Raw genomic sequence first — 27,801 nt, 5'->3', positions numbered from 1 at the left:
ACATTCCCACCAATAGTGTAGGAGGGTTCCCCTTACTCCATACCTGCTTCAGCATTTAACATTAATGGACTTTTGAATGATGGCCATACTGACTGATGTGAGGTGATACCTCATTGTAGTTTTGACTTACATTTCTCGGATAATTAGTGATATTGAGCTTTTTATCATGTGCCTTTTGGCCATTTGTATGTCTTCATTGGAGAATTGCTTGTTTAGATCCTCTCCCCATTTTTGGATTGGATTGTTTGATTTTTTGTTATGAAGTTCTATGCACTGTTTATATATTCTGGAAACTAAGTCTTTGTCAGTCACATCATCTGCAAATATTTTCTCTCATTCCATAGGTTGTCATTTTGTTTTGTTTATGTTTTTCTTTGCTATGCAAACCTTACGAGTTTAATTAGGTCTCATTTGTTTATTTTTGGTCTTATTTCTGTTGCTCAGGTAGACTGCCTTAGGAGAATATTGCTAAGATCTATGTCAGAGAAGGTTTTTGCCTATGTTTTCTTCTAGGAGGTTTATTGTGTCATGTCTTGTATTTAAGTTTTTAATCCATTTTGAGTTTACTTTTGTGTACGGTGTGAGGAAGTACTCTAACTTCATTGATTTACATGCTGCTATCCAGTTTCCCCAACATCACTTGCTGAAGAGACTGTCTTTTCTCCATTGTATATTTTTGCCTCCTTTTGAAGATTAATTGACCATTTGGTCTGTGGGTTTATTTCTGGGCTCTCTATTTTGTTCCATTGATCCATACATCTCTTTTTATGCTAATATTGTGTTGTTTGTTTACCATAGCTCTGTAGTATTTTCTGAAGTCCAGGAGGGTTATTCCTCCAGCTTCATTTTTTTCTTCAATATTGCTTTGAAATTCTGGGGACTTTTTTCTAGTTATGTGAAAAATTTCCTGTGTAACTAGATAGGAATTGCATGAAATCTTTAGATTTCCTTGGGTAGTATGGCCATTTAAATGACATTGATTCTCCCAATCCAAGAGCATGGGATACCTTTCCAGTTTTTTAAGTCATCTTTAATTTCCTTATTCAGTGTTTTATAGTTCTCCACATATAAATTTTCACTTCTTTGATCAGATTTATTCCTAAGTGTTTTATTTTGGGGGGTGAAAATTTAAAAGTGATTGTTTCCTTATTTTCCTTTCCTGCTACTTCATTGTTAGTGTCAATAAATGCAACTGATTTTTGTAAGTTAATCTTGTATCTTGCTACCTTGATGAATCTTTATCAGTGCTAGTAGTTTTTGTGTGGAGCTTTTAGGGTTTTCTATATATAATATCATGTTATCCACATATAGTGACAATTTTACCTCTTCTCTTCCAGTTTGGATTCCTTTTGTTTCTTTTTCTTGCCTAATTGCTGTGGCTAGGACTTCCAAGACTATGTTGAATAGAAGTGGTGAGAGTGGGCATCCTTGTTTTGTTCCAGGTTTTAGTGGGAAGTCTTTCAACTTTTCACCATTGAGTATTATGTTGGGTGTGGTTTTGTAATAAATAGCTTTTATGTTAAGATACGTCCCCTCTATTCCCACTTTGGTAAGGATTTTTATCATAAATAAGTGTTGAATTTTATCAAATGCTTTTTCTGAATCTATTGAAATGATCATGTAATTTTTGTCCTTACTTTTGTTGATATGGCATATCAAATTCATTGATTTGCATATGTTGAACCATTGTTGTGTCCCTAGGGTGAATCCAGCTTGATCATCGTGTATGGTCTTTTTTTATGTGCTATTGGATTTTATTTGCTAGTATTCTGTTGAGGATTTTTGCATCTATGTTAATCAGTGATATTGAGCTATAATTTCTTTTTTTGGTAGTGTCTTTGTCTGTTTTTGGTAATCAGGGTGATGGTGGCTTCATAGAATAAGTTTGGGAGTACTCCCCCCTTTTCAATCTTCTGGAAGAGTTTGAGAAGGACCGATATGAGTTCTTCTTTGCATATTTGTTAGAATTCTTCACTGAAATCATCAGATCTTGTACTTTTGTTTGTAGGGAGGTTTTTATTGCAAATTCTATTTCATTTCTAGTGATAGGTCTGTTCAAGTGGTCTGTTTCTTTTTGACTCATTCTTGATGGACTGTATGTTTCCAGAAATTTTTCCATTTCTTTTAGGTTGTCCAATTGTTTCCATATAGTTGTTCATAGCATTCTCTTATGCTTTTTTGTACTTTTGTGGTGTTGCTTGTAATTTCCTCATTTTCCTTTCTTCTTTTTCTTCTCCTTCTTCTTCTTCTTCTTCTTCTCCTTCTTCTTCTTCTTCTTCTTCTTAATAATAATAATAATAATAATACAAATAATATAAATAATATAAATAATAAAATTTATTGTTATTATTATTATTATTATTATTATTATTATTATTATTATTATTATTATTATTATTATTATTATTATTATTATTATTATTTTGTGTGTGTGTTCTCTCTCTTTTCTTCTTTTTGAGCCTGGCCAGATGTTTGTCTATTTTATTTACTCTTTCAAAAAAACCTACTCTTAGTTTGATAGAATTTTTCTATTTTTTAAAAATCTCTATATTATTTTTTTCATCTCCATTCTTTTTTATCTCCTTCCTTCTGCTGAATTTAGGTTTTGTTTTTTCTTTTTCGAATTCTTTTAGGTAATAGTTTACATTGTTTACTTGAGATTTTTCTTCTGTTTTGAGGAAGGCCTGTATCACTGTGAACTTCCCTTATAGGACTGCTTTTGCTGAATCCCAGAGTTTGTGTGGTTGTGTTTTCATTGTCATTTGTCTCAAGATATTTTAAAAATTTCTTCTTTGATTTCATCATTGACCCACTGTTTTTTTTAGTAGTTTGTTGTTTATTCTCCATGCTGCCATTTTTCTCCTTTGTTTTTCTGTTGTTGATTTGTAGTTTCATGCCATTGTTGTCAGAAAATTAGTTTGAAATGATTTCTATCCTTTTAAATTTGTTGAAGCTTCTTTTGTGCCCAAGTATGTGATCTATCCTAGAGAATGCTCCATGAGCACTTGAAAAGAATGTATATTTCTTTGGGAGGAATGTAATGACTTAAAAATATCAACCAAGTCCAAATATTTTTTGTGTCATTTCGTATCTCCATTGCCTTTTTAATTTTCTGTCTGGAAGACCTTTCCAATGATGTTAGTGGGGTGTTTAAGTGTCCTATTTTTATTGTATTGCCATCAATTTCTCCCTTTATGTCTGTTATTATTTGTTTTATATTTTTAGGTGCTACTCTATTGGGTGCACATATGTTAACAAGTGAAATATCCTCACCTTATATTTCTCCCTTAATCATTATATAGTGTCCTTCTTTATCTTTCTTTATGGCCTTTTAGTTTAAAGTATATTTTGTCTGAAATCAGTATTGCTACTCCTGTTTTCTTTCCTTCTTCCTTGTTTGTTTGCTTGCTTGCTTTTTTAAAAAACATTTTTATTGAGTTATTGCCTGTGGGTTCTGGTCGGCAGAAATTCCACCAAGATGGAATGAATTACTCGAGACTCTGGAAAAAGTCAAGATAGCAAGAGGGAGTCAGAAGCCAACTCCATGAGCCTCTCAAATGCTCCCATATTTATTGTGTACAATCAAAGGAAAAATCATTAGCAGTTGTGTAACTGAATGCAGGAATTTAGGGAAAGACAGGTTGGGATGGAGACTGTAGAAGTCACAATGAGTACAAAGGCTTAGTTTATCTTTAGGGAAATTATGGGGAGAGGGGAACAAGATACATTATTTAGATAGGTTAATTACAAAGCAGACCACCAGACCAGCCAGTTCCTTGTTTTGGGGATAATAGACTATCTAACAGCAGGCACACCCAGCGTTTATACCTGAGGGCCTGGGTCGTTGCTGTGCAATGAGCAGAGTGTTACCTAAAACTTCAACTATGCAATCAAGGCATTGTCTCTGCTTTCTAAGGCAAGGAGGCAGGAGTGCGGATGCACAGGCCCCTGCTTGCAAAGCAGTTACTAAACACATTTGTTCTTGTTTAAGGAGACAAGCGGCTGGGGTCTGTTACAATTTGTTAACTCAGTCATGGGCTCCCACAATAGTCATTTTACAATGTTGTGTCAAATTCCAGTGTAGAGCACAATTTTTCAGTTATACATGAACATACTTATATTCATTGTCACTTTTTTTTTGCTGTGAGCTACCACAAGATCTTGTATATATTTCCCTGTGTTATACAGTATAATATTGTTTATCTATTCTGCATATGCCTGTCAATATCTACAAATTTTGAAATCCCAGTCTGTTGCTTCCCACTCCCTGCCCTCTTGGCAACCACAGGTTTGTATTCTATGTCTATGAGTCTGTTTCTGTTTCTGTTCTTTTTTCTTCTTTTTTTAGATTCCACATATGAGTAAATAGTGCTGCTATGAACATTGGGGTGCAGGTGACATTTTGGAGTAGGGTTACTTCTGGATATATGCCCAGGAGTGAGATTCCTGAGTCATACGGTAAGTCTATTCCTAGTCTTTTGAGGAATCTCCATACTGTTTTCCACAGTGGCTGTACCAAACTGCATTCCCACCAGTAGTATAAGAGGGGTCCCTTTTATCCACAGCCTCTCCAGCATTTGTCATTTGTGGACTTCTGAATGATGGCCATTCTGGCTGGTGTGAGGTGATACCTCATCATAGTTTTGATTTGCACTTCTCTGGTAATTAGTGATATTGAGCATTTTTTTCATGTGCCTATTGATCATATGCATTTCTTCCTTGGAGAATTGTTTGTTTAGGTCTTCTGCCATTTTTGGATTGGGTTGTGTGTTTTTTTCTTATTAAGTCATATGAGCTGCTTATAGATTCTGGAGATCTTTCTTTCTTTCTTTCTTTCTTTCTTTCTTTCTTTCTTTCTTTCTTTCTTTCTTTTTCTTTCTTTCTTTCTTTCTTCTGTCATCTTTGTCTTTTGAAGAGGACAACGTTCTGTCAGAGTTCTGCAGGTGCTCTGGTTGGCTGAGTGGGTTCTTAGATGTGAGTCCTGGTGTATCTGTGGGAGAGGGTGAGCTACGTGCTTCCTACTACTCCACCATCTTGGCCTCCTCTATCTCATTCTTTCTTTTTGCAGGGAAGAGGTAATTAAGTTTATTTGTTTATTTGATTTTTCAGTGGAGGTACTGTGGATTGAACCCAGAACCTCAGGCATACGAGACATGTGTTCTACCACTTGAGCTATACTCTTCCCCAGTACTCCTGCTTTCTTGTTATTTCCAGTTGCATGAAATATCTTTCTCCATCCTCTCACTATCATTTTTTTGTGTCCTTCACTGTAAAGTGGATCTCCTGTAGGCAGCATATTATAGGCTCTTGTTTTATTATCCAATCTACCACTCCATGTCTTTTGATTGGAGCATTTAGTCCATTGACATTTATAGTAATTATTGATAGATGTGTGTTTATTGCCATTTTGAGCTTAGTTTTCCAGTTGATTTCATATTTTCTCTTTCTTCTTTTCTTTTTCCATTTCTTTTTGTAGTTTGATAATTTTCTTTTGCATTATCCTTTCTTTTGGGTTTTGTGACTCTACTGTATGCTTTTGATGTGTGGTTACCTTGTTTTTCAAGTATATTAATACATTAGTATATCTATTTGCTTTAAACTGATATAGGCTCAAAACATCCTAAAAAGAAAGGAAAATCTATATTTTCTTGCTCCCCTCTCCCACCTTTAATGATTTTGATGTCCTGTTTTACCACTTCATGTTTATTTTGTTGCAACTTATTGTAGTTATTGCATTTCCAATTATGGTTTTCTTCTTTCTATAGCATCCTGCTTCTTTTCTATTTAGAGTAGACCTTCAAGTATTTCTTTTAGCATAGGTTTAGTATTGCTGAATTCTTTTAGTTTTTGCTTGTCTGTGAAATTTTTTATCTCTCCTTCTGTCCTAAATGATAGACTTGCTGGATATGGTATTCTAGGTTGCAGCTTTTTCTCACCCAGAACTTTGAATATATCTCAGCACTTCCTCCTGGCCTGCAGTGTTCATGTTGAGAAATCAGCTGAAAGCCTTATGGGGGTTCCACTGTAACTATCTCTTTTTTTTTTCTTGCAGCCCCTCTTAGTGTGTGTTTAATTTCAGTTATTGTATTATTTAGTTCTGACTGGTTCTTTTTTATATTTTCTAGTTATTAGCTAATATTCTCACTGTGTTTATCTATCTTTTTACCTAATTCATTTAGCATTCTTACTGCTATTGCTTTGAACTCTTTATCAGGTAAATTATTTGTTTCTATTTCATTACTTTTTTTCAGAGTTTTTCTCTTGTTCTTTCATCTGAAAAAGTTTCTCTTCTTTCTCATTTTGCTTGAATTTCTCTGCCTATGTTAAATTAGGTGAAACAGTTACTTATTCCATCTTGAAGGGTTTTTTGTGTGAGAGTGTCCCTATACAGTCTGAATGGGTCCAGTGGCTTTGGTTGTAGAGTTGGATTTGATGTTAGCATGAGTCATGTTTTTACCCCAGTGTTTGCTGGGAACTATCACTTTGGTAGAAGGTGGGGCTTGTGATAATGTGGCTGGATCCAGAGCTAGGTATGAGCTGGGGCTTCTTTTTTGCTCAACGGCCAACACCACCTTATTGGTGATATGGTTCATTCCTAAGATACTGGATTAGAAACCTGATAATCAGACTCAAGCTGGTTACATTCCCTCTTAGTGTTTGCTTTCCCATTTCCCAGCACTGGCACCCTTGCTCCAGAGGCTAAGAGGAATGAAATCTGTGCTTGTCATCTGTCTGGGAACAGCCTGTGGCTCTCTTATTACCATTCATAATTCTAGGCCACTCCCGATCTACTGCCTCCATGAGTACCAAGAATAACTTACCTTGTCCCATTCAGATGCCTTACTGTATTTAACCCATCTCTGTCCCTCACAACTGTGCACTCTACTCAGCTGCAAAAGCCATCAACCTAGTGGAGCTACACTGCAGAGTAAGCAGGGTCAGAATGGGTGCTAGGCATGGGTCATGCACAGGTTGTGGTAGTCCCTGCAACAGTCAGTGTTCTGAGCCACTCCCAATCTGCTGCTTTCAGGAATGCAAGCAAGGGCTACCTTCATCCTGTTCAGATGCCATGTCAGGTCCAAACCAGCTCTGTCTTCCACAACTGTTTATACACCTTGGATCTTGTAACTCTTACCCTGGAGTGGAGCTGCATTGTAAAGTAAGTGGGACCAACATGGGTGCTCAGCTGGGGCTGGTGTACTTACTTGGGTATTTGTAGGAAACTGGCCAGACTCCTGGGCAGTTTCAATTTGCTTTCTCTACCTTGTATCAGGAGTAAGCAAGCATGTGTGTGCTCTTCATGAGCAGAGTCTGTTTCTTTAAGCTGTGCTTTCAACACCATTGGTCTGCAGTCCAACAAAGGGAACTCATCTTCCCAGTGTTGGACCCCAGCGCTGGGATACCCAATATGTGGTTCAAACTGCTCACTCCTCAGAGATGATTTTCAAATTCATGTAATCCCTCTCCTCCTTCCTCATCTTTGTCCCCTCTCAGGGTTGCTTCTCTTTTTTTCCCTAACCGATTCTATGTGGATCCTTCTTACAGCCTTTTATTTGTATAAGAATCTATCTACCAGTCTCCACTTTGTTTTCAGTGAGAATTGTTTCACATATAGATGTATTTTTGATGTGTTCATGGTGGAAAGTGAGCTCCATATCCTCCTACTTTGCTGTCTTGAGCTCCTTTCCATTTTACTAGCTTTTTAATTGAGTTTTTTTTATTGTTGTTCTAGGAGTTCTTTATATCTTCCTGAATAAAATAAAATCTTTAACATTTGTTAATTTTTATATATGAATGAGAGTCATGATTTTACCTTTTTTTGAAAACTACCTTTTGACAGATTGACTAAATAAACCATCAAAAATGATTCAAAACTAACTTTTCACTAATACACCCTTTCAGACCTTTATAATTTTGTACTATATATGCCTATTTACTGTTCAAATGATAGAATTTTAGAATTTAAAAATTTATAAGTGCCAAAAGATTATTTTCCCAATACAGTTAACCATCATTATATGTAATCTTCATATACATACATAATAGAATATATATTAATATTATTTACTATAGAAAAATAATACAAATAAAACTATACATATGAAATTTTCCTTTCGTGAAGCTCATTCATTTTGAGAGGAAGTTCTATTTTTGCACTGAACCCCTAACTAGTTCAGCAAGTAGCTTTAAAAGCAAGAGCTCAGTGGAACCTAGTAATAGTTCTAGTTGTTTGGGAATGATAATTGGACTAAACTGGTTTCCCTTTCATTTTGTCTCTCAACAGGCTAAACAAAGTTGATAGCCATTGTTGACCTAACCAAATAGACTGTCAGTTATTTCTACAGAAAAAAAAAGGTTTATTCAGGATAAACAAAGAATTGTAGTTTGAGGTCTGCAACCATGTCTGACCATGTGCAAGTTTGCCACAACAAGGAGAGGAAAACCCTTTTTAAAAGGGGAAAAAAGTTAAGAGTACTATACTAAACAGAATCCTTTGAAGGAATTGAGAGGTCAAAGTATAGTGGCTATAGTTCTCTGAAAGCATCACTAATCAAGAGTTCAGTTTTCCAGTTTCAGCAGCTTTTTGTCCCTCAGTGCCTGAAAGGAACTTCCCTGGATGTAGTGTTCCACAATAGAAAGTGCACAGATTGGAAACCTACTGAGGTCACATTTGAGTAACAAGAATGGGTAGGAGGAAGAACTCATAAACACTTTTTTATCTAAAGCTTATAGACATTGGAGATTATCTGAAACATTGTCATCAAAAGTGTGGTGACAAAACTCCAACAAGTCTGGTAGGATATCTTGGAAATGCTGTTAATATCAGATGTCATCTGCTTCAATTTCAGGGAATATTTATTTTCAGGTCACCAAATGACATGCAGGCACAGTCTGGTTTGGTACTATCTTAAGTGATTCCAAGAGCCTATTCCCCAGAGGTTGGTGGCACAAAGGTTGGTTAGAAGTACCTAATAAGAGGCTTTCCAGTGAGGCTGAAGAGAGTCCATCTGGAGGTGTCTTTTCCAATAGACAAATTCTCTAGTTTGCAAGGTATGATGCTAAAGGTCTTTACCTACTGAGAGTGCACTGTGAAAAGACTGATCTACTAAAACATGATTATTTTAATAGACATAATTAGACCTTTGTAATTTTGGAGGATATCTCTTTTAATTAGTTGTGGGTCAAAAGAAGCAGAAGCCAAGTGCATTGGGCATGACTATCGCAAAAGGTGGGAGTTTATGAATTCCAAAAAATATGGATGTCAGATTTAGAAAGACCAATGACAATGCTTTTGGTCAAGATATTTGGTGGACTTCTACAAATTTTGCCAATTGAGTCTTAATAATGTTGTTAGTGCATTCAGTTAAACCAGAGGATTTAGAGTGTTAAGTGCAATGAAAGTGTTGTAAAACTGGCCAAATGGCACAGACTTGTTGAAGTACCTGACCAGTAAGACGTGTTCCTCAATCATTATGAAGTTAAAGAAGAGTTCCCCAGGTATGAATAATCTTTTCCAAAAGTACTTTGGCCTCTTCTGAGAAGAGGCCTTAGCCTATCTGAAAGGAAGTTTTCAGTTCACTCTGAGAACATTTAGATCATGACTAAAACATATTTATATCCATTAGATGGGGGTAGTTATATGAAATCTACCTGCTAAACCTCAAATGATCCATAAGACAGTTTAAAATTTCTGGGAGCAGAATAAACAATCTTTCTAGGTTACATTTCAAACAAGTGGAGCAAGTTGGGTAGGCACATTTTGTGGCCTTTTTAATGTTTCCCCAACAATACTGACTCATGAATGCTATCATTTTGTCAGTAGACAAATGGCTTAATGCATATATAGTGGTGAGCAGTGGAATTTTAGAGTCTCAGGTGGGGCTGTGTTGTTTTATGTCCAAAACAGAGATTTTTCTTTTTATCCAACCAACAATTGTTGAATTTCCAATCTCATTTTTCCTTTTCTAAGGTCAATTGTTGGGCTTCTCTAGCCATTGGTTTTGAAGTTATCATTTGGGGAACTATCATTTTAGACTATGACAGAAGTTCAGTTGTTCTTGGTTCCTTTAAGGGCAGCATTCCTTGTAGAAATGTCAAGAAGGTGATTTCCCTTAGTTTCCAGAGAACCAAGTTTAGAATACCCTGACATCTGAATAATTGTGAAGATGGCAGGTAAAAGTATTGCACCCAAAAATTCCTGAACAGAGGGGCCAGTTTTAATTGTATTTCCCCTGGAAGTAAGGAAACCACATTGTTTCCATAACATTCCAAAATCATGAATTAATAAAGCATATCTACCATCATAATAAACATTGGCAGTTTTGCCTTTGGATAAAGTACAAACCTGTGTATAATTCAAATCTGTTGGGTCAAAGTTGCCATACGTAAAGTTGCTGCCTCAATAATATCAAAAGAAGTTGCAAATATCTTACTCAGCACAACATTTGCCATTGACGCTTTTTAAATAAGAACCATTGGTAAAACATGAGAAGCCAGGATTACTCAAAGAAATTCCCTGCAGATTATCACTAGGGGTCAGGAGGTGATGTGTTAGCATTAAGCAGTTATAAGAGAATTAGTTGATGTGAGGGGAGAAGAGTAGTAGGGTTAGAGTGATTACAACATGAAAGAGTTATGTGAGGAGCAGTTAACAAAAGGCTTTCAAAATAGGAGATGAAGTGGCTGACAGAGGAATGTTGAGTGTGATGGGAATTCAGGAGGGCTTCTACTGCATGAAGTACAAAGATGGTTAAAAAGTATACCACAATGAGTTTTTCAGTGGCCTCAGTCAAAAGGGAAGTGGCAGTAATTGTTCTAAAGGAAGAGTGTATCCTATGCCACAGAATCCAGTTGCTGGATATAGTACCCTATATGTTGATAGTGGTTCCTGTGTTTTTGAGTGGGTATCCCAAGGGCATAGTCTTCTTTTACATATACAAAAAAGAAAAAGAGAATCTAATCATTGAGAATGTCAAGAGTAGGTGAGTTTATTACACTCTCCCTTAAGGCCTTAAAGGCTATGTTGTCCAATATTTCCCATAAAATTGAGTAAGTGTTGTTGTTCTTTAGTAAAACATAAAGAGGTTTGGTTACAAGACAGAAATTTGAAATCCAATTTTGGTAATAACCAACTAACCCAAGAAAATCTCATAGTTGGTGCTTAATTTTGGGTTTTGGGAAACTTAGGATACCATGAAGCCTATCCAGATTAAGGTGTAGTCCTTGTTCTTATATCAGCTGCCCTAAATGTCAAAACTGGATTTGGGTAAACTGTAATTTTTTTTGGTGTCCTTATGTCCCTTTAAAGCATAGTTTTAGTAAGGGGATCCTGTGTTCTTGTGAGGAGGCTTGAGAAGGAGATCAAAAAAGCAAATTACCCACATAGTGCAACAAAGTAGAACCTATGGAGAAGTTATGTCATCTGGATCATTCTTCAAGATAAGTGAGAAATAAGAAGGACTCTCAGCAAACCCCTGAGGCATTACTGTCCAAGTGAATTGTTTTTCTTCTCAACTGAAGGCAAAAGGTATTGGCTAGCCTCATCAACTGGAATACAAGAATGTATTGTATAAATCAGTAACAGTAAAAAAAAATTATGTCTAGTGGGAATGGATGTTAGTGAACTATTAGTGTTAGGGAAAACAGGGTGTTGAATGATAACACGTTTTTTTAAAATTGATTTGAAGTCTTACCCTCTATGTTTTTTCACTGGTAAGATGGATTTACAAGGATAATGAGTCCTTGAGACTTGTAATCGTTTATCATGTGCTTTGTACCTTGAAGGGTTTCTTTATTCATAAGGTATTGATTAATTCTGAGGATAGATTTTGCAGGATCTATTTGAATATTGATGAAAGGTATGCTGTGAATTTTACTAATATCAGTTGGGGACTTTGCCCATAAGGAGGATGGTAGCTGATTCAATAGGGATACATGGTCAGTGTTTCCAGAATCAACTCTAATACCATCAGAGATGAAGCAAATATAATAGGTCAAATGGTCTTTTAATTCAACTGGTTGACTGCTTTGATCACTACTGTCAAATTCTAGAATTATTTCCCCCTTTTAGGAGAAAGAAATTCTAGCATGTTACTTCTCTAAGTAGTCTTGGTCTAATAAATGGGTAGGGGTGGAGGCAGAGGCTGCTTTATACTAGAGGGGTTGAACGCCGTAAGTGGCTGGAAGAGACTTAGCCACAATCTGCAGGAGTGTTTCACAAAGCTGATGAAAGAGGAGGATTGGGAAGAGCCCCTGTAGTGCCTCAGCACCCCATCACTGAGAATTAGGAGGATGTTGGAAAGTTGGTTAGAGGCTAAAGGTGCCTAAAGTGCTTAAATTTTTAGCAATCTTCCAATGTCCTGGCTCTTGGCAATAATAGCAGAAACTAGGAGGGATTTGGGTTTGTTTAGGAGCCTTCATTTGCTGGTTTTGAGGAGTAAGAACTTTGGCAGTCTTCCTTTAGGTGACACAACTAGATGTGATGGAAATGGTTTGCAAGATTAACTAAATCTGTAGTGAACAGAGTCCTTTTTACTACATGGGAAGTTCCCAGTTCAGCACATTAATAAACATAGAGTTAAAAACAACCTAGGTTGAATCAACATCTGAAGGAAGATCAGAATTTTCTTTAAAAAAATAATCTGAAGTCAATTGTAATAGTCACAGATTTCTGTGTACAAACCTGGAATTTTGTTTTGATCAATAGACTTTGGAGAAGCCCTGGGTATTACCTGATCAAGTCTCATAGTAACTGTCTAAGCCCAATCATATAAGTTAGCAAGCTGGCTTCCCAGTTGTAATTCTAAAGACCTTTCAGGATTTCCACAATTAGCAATTTTTATCCAATGCTGTGCCTGGCTGTCCCTGACAAACATATGAACTAGCTGACATCAGTCAGAGAAACCATTTTGATAAGTTTGAATGATTAACTTAAATTTCTCAGCAAATCTGTGAGGATCTTTGGTTACTTGAGAGCATCTTTTATTATGGTTCAGCTTTAATCCAGGGAATATAAGAAATTAATAATTTAGCTTCTGGGTCCTTGGAAGGCTTAACTTTAAAGGGACAAATTCTGATGGGTTCAGAGAAAAAGTGTGTGTGAGGAGGTGAGAGTTTCAGGGGAAAAGAGAAATTTGGTGAGGGATCTAGCATGAGGGAACTAAGGGTATAAGGGAAGTGTAGGCAGTATAGAAGGAAAGGAGGGAGAGGGCACCAGAGGCAGGGCCTGAGCATGAGGAGCTGAGGGAGAGGAAGAAAATGGAGCCAGAGGTGGAGTGTGAGATAAAGGAGCTGGGGAAGAAGAGCATGAAGCTTTGGAAGCCATCTTATCTTCCTTTAACCATTTGTTTGTCTCAGTTAATTTTAAAACCTTATTTATCAGAAAGGCAATTTTTGTCTCTTGATAACATGTGGAAGCCTCAAAATATCACTGAAATATGCATTCTATTCAATTTTGGAAATTTTCGAGCTATGGTTGTCCAATTTGAGTTTAAAGAAAGTAAGTCTGGTGATTTCAAATGCTCCCCATAATAGCCTTTGAGGTTCTAAATTTCCTTTGGTAAGGCTGGCCCATTTAGTTAGAAATGTGCATGAGAAAGGACTATGGTTTTAAGCATAAAATCAGTCAGGGTCCCTATAGAGGGGAGTGGCCTCAAACTATTTAGATAACTAGGATCCTATTTCTCAGAAGTTTTTCTTGTCTTTTCTTTCTAGGGTTTTGTTTGTTTATTTGTTTGTTTGTTTTGTAGAGTAAAAGAATAATTTTCAACAGCCTAAGCAGCTAAAGCAGCTTAAACAGCTTGCAACTCAAACAGCTTAAGTATCTCAAACAGCTTAAATATTTCAAACATGCAGGCCTAACACTAGCTGTTTCTAAGGGAACAGTCTAGTCCTCAAGGAGCCAGACCAAAGATTACACAGCACAGCTCTAATGGAACAGCTAAATTTTGGAGGATTCAGGTTGAAGGTTTTACAGTACAGTTCCAATGGAACAGCCCCTATTCCAAAAGGAATGGACTAAAGGTGTTGCCAGTGATTCAGTTCCTGTCTCGTTGCAGAAAACATTTAGAGATGAGACACAGAAGCCAAGAAAGTAAAGTGAGGATTTATTAAGGGATAGATAGTACGCTCTCAAGGGGAAAGCAGGCTGGCTCAAGTGAGCAGCTGTGCTGAATTTCTTTGGCAAGTTGTTTACATAGGGTGTAGAAACGAATGGGTAAAATATTAATTGAGGAGGGAAGGGTTTGGGGTATTATTCCCTGATTTCCATCCCAGCTCCACCTTCCTGAGAGTAGGAGAGATTTTTATCCTTATTTAGTCTGGATTGGAAGTGTCATGGCATCTGTGCATGATGGGTACTTCTAATCTGCAAGGCTAATTTTATTGGTATGAGAGCATAATGAGCAAATGGTTACATTTAGACACTAGAGATTGCTGCTTTTTCCCACCCTACTTTTGTCAGCCTCCAGGCCACTTGTCACCCTGAAATGTGTGATCTTTTATCAGTCCAGAGGTTCCTGCTTTTCTCTGTCTGCCCAAGGACCCCTGTTGTTTATGTGATGTATGTTTTCCTGCATTTGGCCCATGCTCCTCCTTTTTTGTCCAACTCCTGCAGTTTGGTCTGTGTCTCCCTTTCTCTTCTCATATCTAGCTATCTGCTTGCTCTAATAAAGGCTAGACAGTTTTAGGAGGAACAGTCCCTGTTCCAAAAGGGATCAGATCAAAAGCTAGCACAGATCCATTTGGAATAGACTGATTTCAAAATCAATCAATCAATCAGGCTGAAGTGCCAAATGAGTATAGAACAATGCCTTAACCAGAAAGGATGAAGCTTTTAAGTAGATCCTGAATAAAACCTGAAGAGCTTCAAAATGCAAAAAAGGCAGAAGCTCTGATCCAGGAGAAAGACTTACCCTTAAACCCCATGATCGGTGAGAAAAGCAGCGAGCAACAATAGGCTCACTTTTGGTACTGTACCTATTTGTTCACCAGCCTCAGAGTCATTGGGAGTCTTTTCTGGATCCTCATAGGAGCCTCCAAAATGTTGATCTAAAAACAATTAGGCTTCCAGTTATTTCTACAGCAAAAATGGATTTATTTGGGGTAGCAGAGAATTGCAATTCAGGGTCTGTAACCATGGTGAGCCACATGAAATTTCCCTCAACGAGGAGAGGAGAACTCTTTTAGAGAGGGTAGCTGGAAGTTAGGAGGGCTGTAGTAAACAAAGTCAGTTGGAGAACCTTAGAGTTTAAAGTACAGCGGCCTTTCATTGACTGAGTTGTGAGATTCTCTCATTGATCTCTTGTAAGGAAAGAGAGAAAAGTCTCTTCCTATTAAGCTAGCTAGGGTACTTTGGTGTGAGAGCGCCACCTTCTGGCCTCTGGACTCTAATTGAGGTTTCTGTTTGTTAATTTTTACAGTTTTTAATTTCCAATAACCCAAAGAGAGAAAAGCCAGCTGGTGGTGCTGTTTGACCTCTATCTCAGAGTACTTAATCTTCTGTAATGGAATTAATAATTCTAAATGGTGAGAGAGAATAAACATATGGCACCTATTATATACAACAAGCACTTTCCACGTAAATTCAGCCTTGACTTTTATAGCAATCCTTAAAGCCAATATTATTTCTATTTTACAGGTCAGAAAAAAGAAGTTATGAAATAATTTGCTTATGATGGTAAAGTAGTGTGCAAAGTTGACCAAGTCTAGGCCCTTTATGTGCTCCTGACCATTATAGACCTATGTCTGTCTCTACAGGAGACTAAGCTTTTTAAAGGCACTAACCCTACGGCATTTCTCACTGTCTCGGGGGAATGATTTCCTCGAGGGACGGATTGGGGAACTACTGATTCCATTATTTATCTGCTCATTTTAGAGCTCCTCATCCTAAAGTGGGAGTGACCATCTGCTTTCTGTTTTTATAATCAGAGAGACTAGTGAAGCTGGGGGGCAGTCACAAACAGGGGGAGGGGGCAAAAGGCTGATGAACTGAGTTCCAAGTTTTAAAGGCACATTTGTTATCCTCTGATTTCAAAAGCTCCTCCGTGCGTGTGCAGTGTGACCTTAGTGGCAACAGTGACAGTGGCAGTGGCAACAGGTGTGACTGTTATTTGCCTGTATTGGATTCAACAACTAGAAATGTGCGCGAAAATTGCCTCAGCTTGGTTCGAGTGGAGGCCTCCAGTGCTGACCGCAGCCATTAGTTCTGGGGCGAGGGAGCCTCATCCAAGTCTTCTCCACAGAAAGTTCTAGTTAGCCACCGGCCCCACTCTGCCCTTTTCCTTCAGTCCTTGCTAAGGAAACCCAGCTGTCCCTACCTCCCTTCTTTAACTCCGCATCCCTGCCGCTCCCCTTGACCCCTTCCTGTTGTTGCTGACCCTGAATCCTGACATGTTGTCGGTCCTGATACTAAACCCCCTCTTCCACCCCGGCTCTGGCACCCTCTGCCATCAGCCTATTGGACCAATCAGCTATCTTTGCTGTCTCTGTCACCTTCCTTGAGGAGTCAACATTCAAAGACCTGGAGACTGGACTCCTCAAATCCGCAGAAGGAATCCAGCTTTGGCAGAGTGTCGTATTAGGTAATTTTGATGTTCTCTGAAAAAAAATCCCATATTTAGACTGTCTTTACAATGCTATGGTACCATTTGGCCCTCTTGCCTTCATGGCAGGAAGATGTGCCTGTGCTAGTGAAATAAATCGCACTTTTAGATGACTTCTAAGTGCTCTACAAAGCAAGCTATATGTTTGATTCAGTACTAGGAAAGAAGAAAAAACACTAAACAAGCACTAGATTATTTCAAGAAAATATGAATTTCTATTTCAAATATGTAGTGACAGAAGAGTTATCTAGAAATAGCGACCAGCAGGTGAAGTTTCAAAAAAAAGAAAAAAATTCTGAAAGTAACACAGAAATTGGGGGAAATTGATTACTAGTGTCCTTCAAATTGCCCACCTCCCATCAAGTACATGATTTTGAAGCATATTTAGCAGTAGGGATAACAGTTCAAAGGCAGTTTGTCTACTGATCCAGGAGAACTGCGGGTTCTTGAAGGATTAGAGAAAGAAGATTTGATAGATAAGTTTGATAGAAATCTTCATACTGTGTTTACAGATGAAGATGAAATCCCTTCAAAGAAAGGCAGAGGAAAGAGGTATGTAGATGTTACCTAAAATAACTGACTTTCTTACTCAGTTTTCAAATTGATGCTACAAATGCAGGGTGCAGGCTCAATGGATGATGACATTAGCTTAGATGAACATAATCCTGTGCCATCTGTGTCTTTTTCTCATTCTGCTTAACCTGAAAGTTTGGGTTCAAATAGATATAAGGGAAAAAATCACTTACAGATTCAGTGAGAAAAAAGAGGTCAGGGCGCAAGCATAAGGGAAAGAATATCTGTATTAACTGTACACCAGGTCCAACAAATATCAAAGCTTCTACTGATATTTACAAAGCTTTCATTTATGTGGTGAATTGTGAATATCACACCCTCCCCCAAAACTGATTTTGAAACCTTGAAAGGAAAGAATAGTAATAGCAGTGCAAGCACTGCTGCTGGCCTCACTGAATAAGGACCAGTTCTGGAGAGCAGTAGCCATGAAGAAGTCACTTGAAGTACCAGGATGTTGGTGAAGAGGAAAAGCAGGAGCAAGCTATTCCTCCAAAGGAAGATCTACCTTTATCTAAATCATCAGAGATAACTGAGGAAGTGAAGTGTCATGATCAGCCACTGCTTTTCCCAACTAGAGCAGAAAGAAGGTTCAGAAAAAATTGAATAGAGGGCTTCAAAGTTCAAAGATACCAATTTGCAGCTGAAAATTCAGGTTGTTTTGAAAATGAATGTCTGCTCTGTATGAGTAGATATATTAGAAATGTAGTTTGTGATAAAAAATAGTCTTGTTAATTTCACACAGGCTCTTTAACTTGTATTTTGAAAAAAAGAGAAGCAAATGTTGAATATTTGTAACCAGAATATTTTATTAATTCTAAGATATTCTGTTAACTGTCTTTGCCTTAGAATATAGAAGTAGCATCTACAATTATTTTTTCAAAGAATACTGTTTGAATGTTGATTTTACAATTCAATCTTAACATACAGATCTATATGAACTATAATAGACCATTACAAAAAATGCAAAATTTTCAGTTCATTTACAGTTATACTAAATTTACTGCTTTTGTATTTTACGGGCATTTTTGCATCCCTATTATTGAAGGTTTTGCAACTAAATAGGTACTTAAAAATCTAACATATTTTCTCCTAGATAGTTCTTTAATAGTATACTAACATAAAAGGTAGAAAGTAATGCTTAAATTTAATAAAGGAAACTTTATTTGTATGGAAAAGATGTTAAAAATAATTTTGAAATTAGATAACCAAATGTTGAAATGTTTATCATTGTTTGTTTGTTTTTATATTTTAGTAAACATTACTGATATCTCCTAGTTCCTAACAGCCCTCAAGATAAAGTCAAACACTTAAATAGTGCAGGAAAGGCCTCTTGTCTACCTTTCTTGAAACTCTTGGCCCTAATATAGCTAAGCTACATTGAACTTCCTACCATTCCCTCAAACACTGCATTTCCTTTGTTCACACCATTGACCCTGTAATGTCTTTTCTGCAGCTTATATGGCCATCAAATCTCTATATTCATTCCTCAAAACTAGCTCAGAAATATTTCCTTTACACTGCCTTTCCTAGGAAAAACTGTCTCTCCATTTCTGTGGCAACCTTGTGTATCTGTTTCAATATATTTATGTTACAAATATGTTTGTCTGTCTTCCACTAAGTATCACCTTTTTTATCCTCAGCACCTAAGATGGATGGTAACACATTGTTGTTTCCTCAATAAAGGTTTGATAAATGAAAGAATGGAAAACAAAGTTTTATCATCAAAATGTTCAGGCATACAGGCTCAATTCAAGGGCTTTTATCATCCAAACTAAAAGTAGCTGCTTGAAATTATTTGTCAGTACTGGAACTGGATGGCAACAGAACAAGACTGAGAAGTCCAGGATCAGAAAGAGAAAAGTGAAGCCCTAAAAGGTAGAATCGTTCACTGAAAAAGGAGATAGAGCTGGTAAATGGTAGAAGGGGAACATTTGATTCTTCCAGCTTTGAACATCAAACCCAGTACTCTTTATACATATACACCTTCACATGGCATTTGATGCTCTCTAAGGCATTTTGTGCTTTATACTCCATGATTTGCTTTTATGTGTGAGCATACTTTCCAGTAAACAGAATTCCTTTTCTCATTAAATGTGCCTTTCTCTCCTTAACTTCCACGCTGTTGTTTCTAGGATTTCCTACCTCTGTCCAAAATGCAGAAAAACTGCCACTGTTTTCATGCAACTTTCCGGTTTTCCAGCTGGATTTAAGCACGGCCTCCCCTGCACCCCCTCTCACTTTATTTAGTACCATTCTTGTAGCAGTAGTTAAATGTAGGCGTGGCACCTACCAGGCAGAGTAGGCTTAAGTGATTAAATGAGGGCCAGTCAGGGCCTGGGTAGGCACAGTAAGGAGGGCAGTGTTCCAGAAAGGGAACAGTGGTAGTTTAAAGGTCAAAGAGGGAGGTCATCACATCTGGCTGGCTCATGCACTGTTGAATACTCTCCTTCCTAGTGGAGGCTAAGGCACGAATCTCCTTCTGAAAGCGGCGGTGTCCCTCCTCAGTAAGCCTCCAGAAGCTAGACCGTGGCTTTGCATTGGCCCCATCCTGAGGGCTGACTGGTGTCTTCTCAAAGCTGCTCAGGAAGCAGAGGTTGTGGCGGATGGTGTTCTTCCAACCATCTGGAGCCGTCCAGAAAAAGGGGAAATGATGCTGGGTGAAACTGTAGATCTCTTGAACATTGAGGCCACACGGGGGGCTGTTTCTTAGTGCCAGGGCAATTAAATGACTGTAATTGAGGGGGGGGCGGGACCAAGACTTCTCCTGGTTGTTACCTCGCTGTAGCTTCTGGCTCTGTAAGCATTCTCCTTTGTTTGGAGTTTGGAGAGCCACAGAGGCTTTGTTGGCTTGTTCCTCAGGTTCCTCTTCTGTGATCTCCCAGTCACTGGGGGAAGAGGTGAACTTCTTCTGTGGGAGTGATAGCTTGCTGGAAGAAGATGGTAGGGACTCCATCACTGTGACCTCTGAGCAGTTAGACTCTTCATCTTTTGGGAGAGGCTGAGGAGAAGGAAGCATGCTTGGTAGATCCTTTTTCTTACTGAGCTTTGGGGCCTCCTGGTTGCCAAGGGGGCACACGATGTTGGGATTCACCCACATCCACAGGTTGGGTTCACAGTCAGGACCATCTTTGCTAGGACTGGATCTCCTCTCTTGAGGTACCTTGGGGGTCTTCATTACTAGGACTTTGTATTTGGCAAGGTTCTGCTCATCTAAGGAACATTGGTCTGTGCTGCAGGGCAGGAAGAACTCATTCCCCATGTCCCAGTCCAGCATCCCTGGGACCTGGCCATGGAGACTGTACCAGAACTTGGGATTTTTTAGGTTTAGGTCCATCTTTAGTGGAGAGATAGGTGGAGAGAGACTTCCAAAAGGACAGAGATCTCTGAGGCACTTCTCAATGTCCTTGTTGGGGCACCAGTTTTGATGCAGTGTATCTCATCTAGGGGACTTATCAGAAGGCCAGATATAAGTACTGGAAAAGGGGGCACCAATGCTTCCCTGATTAATGGTCAGACTGGAGAAACCTCAATGTATGGAACAGAACTCAAAACAATGAAGTAAATAATAAAGGAATAAAGGAAACAATATAAGACACAAAAAGCCTAAGTCACACAGACAGTAAAAGTCAGTGATGAGTTTAAATTCAGGCAACCTGGCAGTGCTTTTTAGCAGAAAAAAGTTTGAGGTAGAATTGCTGAGCTTTCACTGGAAGCAAGGAGTCCCCAGGTGAGGACCTACAAATTTTGACTTATGTGCAAACTAAGGTGACTTGCATAACAGATGCTTATCTGGCATATCTTTCAACTCTTGCAGAGTTCATTTGATGCAGGAACAAACACATGCACAGATCACAGTATATCTTTGAGAAATTCTTAAATGTTTTAAAAAATTGGTTTCATTTTTAAAGTGCCTTTTGTCAAGTGCTTTCGCATAGATGATCTCAACTGATTCTCATGACAGCCCTGTAAGATAACACAGTGGGTATTATTAACCCCATGTTAAAGATAAGGGAACAGAAATCTACAGAATACTTAAGACAACATATCTAAGTAGCAGGGCTAGATCCACAGTCCAGGTCTTCTGATCCTTTCATTATACCCATTGTCTCTTGATCACATTCAACAAACTATATGAAGGAGCAGAAATACTTGTAACCCGAGTTTTAGAGTAAAATGGCGTCTATCAGAAGAAGAGCTCTGTTAATCTCAAATCCATACTAGAAATAAACTGTGATATTTTCAATGCTGTTCTGGGAAACAGCTGGTTTCCCTCTTTCAAGTTACCTTCTCAGGAACTGGGTTCTGAACTGTACTCTGAAGATAGTAGGCTCAAAGTTTAGCTACGACATGCAAGTTCCTGAAAGCTCCAGAGTTTGACTTTCCAGTAAGTTCACCCCAAAGGTATTCTTAGAAAAAAACAAAATGGTAAAGTTTCGTTTAACTGAGTCTGCACAAAATCCATCTATGAAATATGTGATTTCATTAAAACCATTACATATAACTATACCTCAAAAATATCCAGCAAATGTCAATGGGAGCTACTAGGGGGACACACTAATCCCCCTATTGTTCCCTCCCCACTCTTGTCCTACTACTCAACATCATCCTCCATACAGACAGCCAGAGTGATCTTTCTACTGTATAAATATAAAAATTAATAATAATAACAATATAAACTGTTGATACTTATTGAATGCTCTAAGCACTATATATGATTTAACTGATTAAAACAACCCTATGAAAACAACCCTATGAAATAGATGCTCTTGTTATTCTCCCTTTATAAAGGAAACAATATAAGATACAAAAAGTCTAAGTCACACAGATAGTAAAAGTCAGAGCTGAGTTTCAAATCCAGGCAGCCTGCAGTGCTTTTACTCAGTATACTATAATCTCTTGCTTCTCTACTCCAACATAAAATCCTATGACTTAATGCAGCATAAAATATCCTCCAGAATCCCATTTCTGTTTACCTTTCTAGGCTAATTTACCATTTCAGCTTCTTTGCTTCATATATGACCTCCCAGAAACACTGAACTTCTGGGATTTTCACCACCACCCCCATTTTATCTATGTCTCTTTGCTCAAGTTGCCAGTTCTACTTGGAATGGTCTACTCTCAATTGCCTTGACTTGGCTGACCCTTACTCATCTTTTAAGACTCAAGGAAACTTTCTCTAATAAAAATTCTGCTTCCACCTCCCCTTAGGGAATTAACGGATCCCCTTCCCAGCTGGGAACTGGCCAGGGCAAAGCAGGGCACTAACCGTGAAATATTCAGCTTATTATGACAACCCCAGAGAGCTGGGCAGCATTTTAGCTTTCAACAGTTCTTTATCCCATAAGTAGGGGCTCTAGTGTTATAGAATTTCTCTTCCATCTTCACACAGGGAAGTCAGTCTAATCTTTAAGGACTGGCTAGTTAAACCAGGTCATCACTGTGTATTTTATTTATCTGAGCATCTTTAAAACATTTAATATATAGGTATTGAGCATCTACCATGTTACAAGCAGTATGTAATAGGTCTGGTAGATAAATAAGACATAACTCAAGAGGATTTCACAGCTAAATAGAGGAACACAGACAAGAGAAAATTAAAGTGTGATGAGTGCTAGACACTACGCTAGAAAAGTGCAGAGATGGAAAAACCTAACCCAAATGATAGGAATTGGAAGGGCTCCCCACAGGAGGAGCTGCTTGAGCTAAAGCTTAAAAGATATGTTACCCAGGGGCAGAGACATGGGGAATAAGCTAGCACATGCCAACTTGTATTTGTATTGGTACCTCGTCTTTTAAGTGTGCTCCAAAAAAGCCAGGAGCATTTTGTATATGTTCTGGAAAAATACTTACAGTCACATTTGTGGGTATCCTGCTTTCTAGGCCATTGCCCACCTAAATATTAACATAGGTAAAAAGCGTTAGTGACTGATGAAACCACATCACAAGCAAAGAAGGGTACAATGACATAATAAGTTAAGTTGGAAAAAGCAGTGGGAACTCATAATGACCCTCAGAAATATCTTTCCCAGTATGTGCATGTTCATTCTTCATTCTCACTCTTTCTCCTACACACACACACACACACACGAATAGTACAACAACAGCAGGAGTTGTGGAAGTAGAACTTTTGTATGCCATCAATTTTCAAAAGCATTCCTGTGCCCAGACTTTGGTCTCTACTAAAAGAACTGGTAAGGAGGGTAGTTGATACATGTTTTGGGGCAGGAAATAATCATATATGTCTAAAAATAAATCCTTTTCAAGAATGTCAGGGGCAGTATTAAAAGGATGCACAGTCAACTGAAAGTGGCTCCTGCCACCAAACTGTGACTTTTTGATGCATATATTATGATTAAAACTAGTTTAGTCTGTGAAGGGCTATGAGTGTAAAGATACCCAATTTTTTAAAAAGGTAATTGTAATAAAAAAGAGCAAATGCCATATATTTAAGTTCTCTTGCTTTTAAATAAGAAACTCATCAACATGCATGGGTGGTCTTATTTTTATTTTAAGTATATGTCTATATATGAAATATAGACATCTACTTGTTTCTGTTGACGGGTAAACAAGGAAGAATACATGAGAAACAATGAGTAAACCACATGTCGTTCTAGAAAAGCAGGTACCATACCAATGGGAACTGTGTTTAGTTGTATGTTGCCTGAGCTGTTTGCCAAACCATGCACTATGGTCCCAGGGCTGTGTAAATCCATAGGAAGTACCTCTTTTTAATTCATACAGAAGAGCCATACAGTCACTAAGTGCCCACAAATTATATCCCGTCAGAGATGGCATCTTTTTTCTAATTCACACATAGGCCAGCAGGCATGTATCCAAGAACTGGTAAGACAGATTAGCACTGATGGCCAAACATAATAATAGGTCTAATAGGGTGTTGCAAGGTGACTAACGATATAGTGTAAAGAAGAGAACTACCTAGGAAAACTCAATCCCTCATCTCCTAGGAGATTAATACTCTAGAAAGCCTATTAATTTAATAAAATACAAGTAAAAATACATTAAACATTAATAGTACTAACAGACTAGATAAATATAGTAACAAGACAGGATAATGGGTACTACCAACAGACAAACATTAAAGAATGCTTCATTTTGTTAAAGACAAGTCACCTAAAAAATAACTCTATGTGACAGAGAATCAGATGTACCATGAAATATCAAATAAAATATTATTATTAAAAGGATCTTAGCTAATGCCCCATGGTTAAAATCGCCTTGAACTACTCAACCATGTTCTATAATTCCCCCAAGTAATCAATTAGTTGATAACCCACATTCTGTTACCTAAGCTGGTCTGAGATGGCGTTTCTCTTTTCCTCTCAGTTGGGTAAGATTTTCGAAATCCTAGGAAAATGTAAAAATGGTGAAATTTTGGGAAAATATCAAAATAAATATAAAAACCTAAAAAAAGGAAAAACGTAATGGCAAAAATAAAGAGGAAACAAATTAAACCCATGATGATCACATTTTAAATGTAAGATCATGAATACATTTGTAACCATTGTATTTCTGTAGGTTTCAAATGCTATTCGAACTGAAGTATTTACCAAAAAAGCCATGTTAAATTTGTAATTGCAGTTTAAAACTTTTAGGAAATTTTATTCATCAAATTGACAATCAATGTTTAGGTGGTCAATAAAAATTAGTTTTAAAAGTTTTGTTTATTAGCTATTTGAATTTAATAAAATTGAGCAGTAAACAAAGCACAAATAGCAGCAAATATTCTTCTCCATGTACAAAAGCCATTGGACACAAAAGAATATATTAAAATTTTTTATTATTTTAACATTATTTTTATTAGTTTCTCTCTGTCAATTAGATTGACTTTTCAAGCTCCTGGAGACCTCCTCACTGTTCTTGTATGAGCCAAAAACAACAGAGTTCAACTTGGAAATTTTAAGTTTAAAGTAGCTGGGCTTGTCCATGTAGCAAATTGTAGTAGGCTGCTGAAACAGACCTTTGTCAACTGATTCACAAATTTATCTCTGCTACACCTTACTAAGCTTCAGTTTTCTCACTTATAAAATGAAGATAATTTAAAAATCCTACCTAAACAAGTTATTGAGACTATCAAATAGCATAATGTATATCATTAAATAACACATAATGTACATGAAGACATAATTTTACTGTTTGATACATAAGTTCCATAAATGTAAACTTTTATTTATGTTATTATTTTTAAAGGGAAGATGGTTCTTAAAAATGAATATGTCACACAGAATCATATTGAGAAATAAACAAGAGTTATTTTAACAACTATGCATGAAATGTTTACTTAATTTAACAACCTTGAGATTCAATTTTAATTTCTAGTTTGGGAGTTGCAACCTGAGTGCAAAAAACTCAATTCAACACAGCTTCAAACCTTATTTAATTTCAAAGCTTTGAGAGTCTTGAATTTGTGGAAGCAAAGTACCCCTTTATTTGGAGTACTTTTTCCAAGTGTTCCAAGACACTTTGAAAGCCAGTAACTCTTTGCTCATTGCAACTTACTGCTTGTTTTTCTCTCCAAGGATTTGACCTCAAATGCTTGGTCAGAGGAAGGGAACTCTCTACAAGACAAAGCAAAACTTAAAAACAAATAACAACCTTGTCAAGATAGCTACATCCTGGAATGAGTTTCACATAGCTTAATGAAAAGTTGCTCTTAACACAAAGGATTTTAATAAGGGTTAAGTGATTTGTGAAGAACATAAATCAGCATCTTAAATAATGGTACATGTTTCACACCATCTCAGCTGTTTTGTTGTTGTTGCTATTGTCATTCTCAAGAGGACAACTCACACCAACATACATATATTAAACACATACTGTAGCCAGGTCAATGTAGCACAGTGATTTCACATACTTTGGTAACCCTCTACTCTTTGCTCCAAACATATAAGGAATAATAAATAAAAATATTTAGAGAGACAGACCATAAAAAAGAACCAAGCTCAAATAGAAGAAAAATATCTCATTAGAACAGAAACACAAAATAATGAGCGGAACTGAAGCCAATGCCTTGCTGGAATTACCAAGCAGATCTAAGAAAGAAAAAAGTTGAAGACCAAACCACGTAGCCAGATGTTGAGCCAAGCTGCCCAATAGCTATTGTAACCAGTTCTTTGAATCTATCTCTTGGATCTGTGGTATCCTCAATAACATCATGAGGCAGTAATTTAGAACTGCTATTCTGAGATCTAGTAGTGGGATTAAAGCCTGGAGGGCTGGGACAAAGCAACCAAAAAACTTCTTGATAGGGATAGGTAATTAGGATAATGAACAGAGGTAGATGAGAGGTAGATGAGAGGTAGAGAACAAAAACCTTTCATTCAAATTAAGCTGGAAAGTCAAATCCCAAAAATAGATGAAAAAAATTAATAATAATAAAAGTTAACAGTCAGGTCATTAATTCACTCTAGATAGCAATAACATTACAGAGTGACCAAGAAAAAAGAAGTATGTTTAGGATACTCAAAGAGATAAAGAGCTAACATATTAAAAATGTATACAATAAAAGGGCTAGGTAGAAATGAAAAGGAAGCAATTAAAATTAAAAAAATGTGACAATGAATATATGTATGTTCATGTATAACTGAAAAATTGTGCTCTACACTGGAATTTGACACAACATTGTAAAATGACTATAATCCAATAAAAAATTTTTTAAATAATAAAAGGTGAAACAAAAAAATAAAGAAAAAATATCACTAAAAATTTAAATATGCAATAGATGAAATAAACTTGAGTGGATATGGCCAAAGAGCAGATTGGTGAATTGGAAGATATAGTACTAAAGAACTCACCCAGCACTCAGCAGGTAGTAATAAAAAATAGAAATAGAAAAGAATAATTAAGAGAAATAGAAGATACCCTAATCTATTTCATCTAATAGAAGGGTCAAAAGAATATGAAAAGAAGAATAAATAATTGATAACTGAACAAAAATTGCTAATTACTTTCCAGATTTGAAGACCTGAGTTCTCAGGTCAATAGTCCACTAAGTACAATAAATAAAAATTAACCCCTCCCAGACACATTGAATAAAACTTCATGACATCAAGAATAAAGTGTCAGGAGAGGTGAGTGTTTGATACAATGACAGTATTGCTGAGTTTGGTGCTGGTGGAGGTGTACTGGCCCTCAGACTATCTGGAAAGTCATTAGTACCTTCTGCCCTTGACATCTGAAATAATCTTCTCTCATTATTTCCAAGATCATTTCAAATATAATATGCCATTGGGACAATCAAGCTTTGCTCCTTGGCCACTGGGATACAGATTTCAGAGATATGTATGCCTAGCTATAGAGAAGAAAATTACCTCCCATTGCCCTTTAGCTGTGAGAAAGTTGTAGATATTGATGCTCATACAAGCTGTGTTGGGAGCAGGCTAATAGCTGAAGCTAAGATTTTAATTAATAAAGCCAGAGTGGAGACAAAGAATCAGTAATTCACTTACGAAAAAACAATGACACTGGAGAATATAGTCCAGTTTGAGTCAAAATTGGACGTACAATTTGGAAAAGATGCAGACAGATGTCATGTTTCATTCCTTTGTTTCATATAGACACTCAGAGACCTTCATACAGTGTGGTGGTTGAGCAACTGGCTCTGGCTAAA

The 27,801-nt window shown here is 37.2% G+C and overlaps 1 protein-coding gene across 1 annotated transcript; it reads right to left on the bottom strand.

Moving 5' to 3' along the window:
* Positions 1–19,560: 19,560 nt before the first annotated feature.
* Positions 19,561–20,508, bottom strand: FOXR2 (forkhead box R2). The gene has a single exon (XM_006218900.3). It carries the CDS (start codon positions 20,506–20,508, stop codon positions 19,561–19,563), a length of 948 nt encoding a protein of 315 aa, XP_006218962.1.
* Between the last annotated feature and the right edge of the window lie 7,293 nt (positions 20,509–27,801).

Source organism: Vicugna pacos, chromosome X (genome assembly GCF_048564905.1).
Source record: "Vicugna pacos chromosome X, VicPac4, whole genome shotgun sequence".
Lineage (NCBI taxonomy): Eukaryota > Metazoa > Chordata > Mammalia > Artiodactyla > Camelidae > Vicugna > Vicugna pacos.
The sequence above is the reverse complement of the archived record's forward strand: the minus strand, read 5'-3'. Positions and strand labels throughout refer to the sequence as shown.

Coding starts and splice junctions, on each gene's coding strand:
- FOXR2 (XM_006218900.3), bottom strand. CDS start 20,508: ATGGACCTAAACCTAAAAAATCCCAAGTTCTGGTACAGTCTCCATGGC.